General features: G+C 41.4%; 1 protein-coding gene across 1 annotated transcript; it reads right to left on the bottom strand.

Annotated features, from left to right (window-relative positions):
- Nucleotides 1-217: 217 nt before the first annotated feature.
- Nucleotides 218-1,162, bottom strand: LOC140498133 (olfactory receptor 10H1-like). Its single transcript, XM_072599421.1, has one exon. The coding sequence runs from the start codon at nucleotides 1,160-1,162 to the stop codon at nucleotides 218-220; it is 945 nt and encodes a 314-aa protein (XP_072455522.1).
- Between the last annotated feature and the right edge of the window lie 3,813 nt (nucleotides 1,163-4,975).

The following is a 4,975-nucleotide window of genomic DNA, read 5'->3' as shown; positions in this document are numbered from 1 at the left end:
AAGATAGGTGGTTGTGAGGATCAAATAGTAAAATATTTAAAGTGTTTTTCAAAGTTAATTCACAATATAAAGGTTATTACTAATATTACTCATGTGGATTGAGAGAATAAGTCCAGTCATTCATTTGTTCATTCATTCATCTAAGGACTATCCATTGCATAAAATCTCAAAAGGAAATCAAATAATGCTAGCTCCTAACAATCGAATAATCTCCCTATCAGAGTCTCAAGGGACACTGGCTACTGAAGAAGACTTTCTTCAGGGCGTTCTTCAGCTCCTTGTTCCTCAGGCTGAAGATGATGGGGCTCAGAAAGGGAGTGAGAGCAGTGTAGGTGATGCCCATCAGGGTGTCCCCTTCCAGGGATTCTGGTGCCTTGGGTTTAAGATAAATGACAGAAGCAAAGCCATAGTGCACAACTACCACAATGAGATGGGAGACACAGGTAGAGAAGGCTTTGTGACGGCCCTCAGTTGAAGGAATTCTCAAGATGGTGGCCACAATAAAGGCATAGGAAAGGAGAATGAGAAGGAAGCAGCTCAATAGGGCTGTGATGCAGACCATCCCTACTCCCATGGCCACTATTGAGATGTCTCCACAAGCTAGCTTCACCAAGGGCGGTACATGACAGAAGAAATGGTGAATCTTATTAGGCCCACAGAAAGTCAGATGAAAAACAGCAAGTGTAACCACCAACCCCATTACCATGCCACCAAACCATGAGGAGGCCACCAACAAGGCACAGCCCTGTGAATTCATGAGCACATTATAGCGCAAAGGGTGGCAGATGGCCACATAGCGGTCATAGCCCATGACTGTAAGCAGGAAAGAGTGGGTAAAACCAAATGTAAAGGAGAAGAACATCTGGTTGGCACATCCCATGAAGGAGATGGTGTGATATTTGGAGACCAAGTCGTTGAGCATTCGAGGGATGATGGCAAAAGTGTAGAAGATTTCTGAGATAGAGAGCGCACATAGTAAGAAGTACATGGGTGTGTGGAGGTTCCGCTCACTCTGGATGGTCAACATGATGAGAAGGTTGCCCAGCAGTGTGAACAAATACATCAAAAGAAATACCACAAAGAGTATCAACCAAAGCTGGGGGAATGTGGAGAAACCTACAAGGATGAACTCAGACACTATGGTATGATTTGGTCCCAACATGAAAGCTATACCAATGTTGGACAAAGAAAAACAAAGTTGTCGTTGAATTATGAACTCTGAGAGTTGGAAAAGACTTCAGAGGGTGTCTAGTCCAGTCATTGCAGAGAGCATCAATCCACTCAAACACATCCCCAACAAGTGGTCATCCAGCCTCCATTTGAAGACTTCCTGTGAGAGAGAACTCACTACCACTTCAGGCAGAGCATTTCAAATAAGAACAGCTCTCATTGTGAAAATATGGAATATGAAAAAGATGACAAGGATGGATATGAGCCTGGAAGTTCTTCTCCCAGCATAGAGATTAATCTTGAGGGAGGAGGAGAACAAGGGGAGAAAAATTAACAGCTTATTTTCTATACAAAAAAGGATAGGGACAAAAGGTCCCTTTGTTTTACTGTGTACAAAAGCAAGTGGGAATCAAAGATTCCCAAAGATGGGAAACCAAAATCTTGAGAAGTAGATACATCACTCCACCCACTCTTTGTCTTATCAAATATTCTTCTTATCCTAGGTAATCTTCTCCTTCACCCTTCTCAACCTCCCCTACCATCCTGATTTCCCTGGCACCTTATGCTTCTCACTATAGTTATACCCATGATCACATATCTAATACATCACATCCTGATGGTCTTGGAGATAACTGTCCTCCTTCCTCACCATATGGCAGTTGGAGTCCCAACTGCTATATTTTTCTACCATGGTGAGAACTAAATGGAGGGAGTGAGGAGAGTACAGAACTGGAGAAATCCAAGGAAAGGAAATGACTCAAAATGAGGATTAAATTTAATGGACAGAAATAGTAGGTCAGAAATAGAAATGATATCAGGACTGGATTCATCACCCAATTGTGTCAGCTGATATTCATAGGGGCTCTACCCATCTCCTTCCTTTATTTCTTGGTGACTGGCCCTCCCTATACCCAATTTACATTTTTGAGTGAGGCTGGTATCAGATTTTTCATTTCATTGGTCTCAGAACCTTGGGTTAGGAAACATCTTTCTTCCAAGGCAGATGGGCACCTGTTCTAAAAATATGACTCTAAAATCCTCCCATATTTCCTGATTCTACTCTTGGGGCCAAACAGAAGAAATCTAGCCCTTTTTCTGCATGACAGAGATAGAGATCCTTGAAGACAACTACTATGTTTCCCCTGAGTCTTCTCTTCTTGGGGGCCAAGCAACCTCAGATTCATCAAGTGATTTTTGTGCAACAATGATTACCATCTCTTCTCCATCTTGCACAGCCTCCTATGGATATTCTCTAATGTGTCATTGTCCTTCCGAGAATGTGATGCCTTGCTCTAGGCACAATACTTCATATTCAATTTGAGTATGACCAAGAGAGCCAGACTATCACTTTGCCTAGTTTTTTATAAAGTCCATAGAACAAGGATAAGATTACTGGATTTGGAGTTCGAGTATCTCAGTTCAAATTCTGACTCTTCCATTAAATTTATCTTTGTGAATCCAGGACAGTCACTCCACTTCTCTGCACCTAAGTTTCTCGATTTGATGGTCCCTTTTAGTTCCAAACTAATGATTTATGATATGAGTCTTTCTAAGGCAACTCTAAACAAAGTTGTTGCAGGAATTTAGCTTCCATTTTGCCTTATACTTACCTTGTGAACTAAAACCCTTACTTTTCCATGCCAACTGTTGCCTAGTTGCCCTTCCTCCATCTTTTATTTCACAGGATCATAGAATCATAGATTTGGATCTGAAAGGAACCACAGAGGTCCAAGAATTCAATTCTATTAATTTATAGATGAGGAAATTGAGGCATAGAGGTGTTAACTTACTTGTCCATGGTCACTGAGCTACTAAGTGTCAGAGGCAAGATTTGAACCCAGATTTCCTGACTTAAAGTTCAGCATGCTATACTTGTAAAACTGAGTCTTTTGAAACCAAGCATAAGACTTCCTATTTAATTTCATTTAAAAAAATTTGACCCATTGTTTTAAAATTTGGGGGGATCTTATTATCTGTGTCTAGACAGTTCCACAGGCTTACCAATGCCTTCCATTTTCCTCATCTTTATCTACAGCATGAAGGCAATATCCTCCAGGCAGAGATTTGAAGAATGGAAATAGTGATATCTTAGATTTAGGTGACTGAGGGACTAAGATGTCAGGTGAGGGAGTTGGGAAAGGAAAAGGTTTGAGTCAGAGCACAAAGGACCATTCAAAACAGGGGAAGCACTGAGAACATAGGGGGATTTTTAACAACTCCTGAGTGAAATATCTCTAGGAGTGGGGAGAAAAGGCAGGAACAGAGCTCCTGGGTAGAGATGCCACTCTAAAAGAGGCATTGTAAGGTAATGAAAACAACTGTGGATATAGAGCCAGAAACTCCAAAGGTGTTGAGCACCAGCTGTCTTCATGCCTAGCTGTGATGGCTGTAGCTTGGAAAATTCACTTACTCCTTTGGACCTCTGTTTCTTCCATTGCAAAATAGAGATGATAATACTTGCACTATACACCTCACAGAACTGCAGTGGAGAAAGTTATTTTGTAAGTGTAAGGTAAGTGGGAGTCTGTGGCATTATTCTTAGCAATGTTGGATTGCAGGGAGTAAGAGAGGAGGAGATACAGAGAGTCGGGGGATGAGATGGGGGGTTATTAAATAAGATGAATATCTTTTAGAGAATTTTAAAATAAAGATGCACCTCCTTCATCATTCCACCCCCTCTGATAAAGGGAAGGAGTGACTTGTCCATCTTTCTCTGCAGCACTGACTTGCCTTTTTTGAGCTACAGAACCACCTCTCCAGTGACCAAGAGGACATCTTCTTTGAAAGCATAGGAGAAAGGTTTCTTTTTGCTCGTACTTAGTAATGTGTATGACATAGAAGTGTTAAATTAATTTTTTCTTCCTTCCTTGTCTCCTAAACCTGTTTCCCCACCTTCATTGTTCTGTATGTGGCAGCACCCTTTACCCCAGCTTGTTCCAAAGCTGAGTGCTGTCTCACCTCTCTTATCTTCTCAGTCACCAAATCCCGAGGAGGCTACTTTGACTATGTCTCCAGCATCTGTCCTCTCCTCTCTGAATAGAAGACATAGGCCTACTATGATTCTCAGTGATACCTACTTTGTCTCTTGCCTACTCAGCCTCCTGCCAGGTCTCTTTCCACCTGCACTCTCTCTACCATTTCCACACCTTCACACACACCCCCACCTTGTGCATAAATAGATGGGCATATGCTACTTTTTTGATCAAAGGCTTCCCCTAATTCCCTATCATTCCCTTAACATTCAAACATCTGACACTGCTATTTGAACCTTTCCCATCACCTTGTACATCTTTCCTATCAATCTAATTTTACTCTTTGCCATACACAATCTATGATCCAACCAACCTGGACTCTATCCTGGTCCCTATTTATGCTCCACAATTTCCTCCCTTCATGCCTTTTTTTTGCACTACTCTTCCCATATTCTAAAAGTGTTTGGTTCTTACCCATCCTTTAAATTCCAATTTACACAGTGCCTCTTGTTGACTGACTGATTGATCTGGGTTCAGATTTTGCCTCTAATACTAGCTGTATTTGGACAAGTCAAACTTTCAGAGTTTTATTGTTCTTATTGGTAAAATGGGGATAATAATGCCTGAAGCATCTACCTCATTTGCATTTTTGAGGACTCGAGTGAGATTATGTATGTAAAGTTTGCATTTCTAGGAGTGCTCTATTAGTGTCAGTGTTATTTAACCAGTCCTGGAATTGACTGACAATGTGTGGGAAAGGGTGAAAAAGGGAAAAAGAAATTGGGTTCTGGAGTTAGGATATCCAGATATGGTAGCAGTAGGGAGGAGGGAAG

This window comes from Notamacropus eugenii, chromosome 4, assembly GCF_028372415.1.
Source record: "Notamacropus eugenii isolate mMacEug1 chromosome 4, mMacEug1.pri_v2, whole genome shotgun sequence".
Taxonomy (NCBI): Eukaryota; Metazoa; Chordata; class Mammalia; order Diprotodontia; family Macropodidae; genus Notamacropus; species Notamacropus eugenii.
This window is presented reverse-complemented; position numbering and strand designations above follow the sequence as displayed.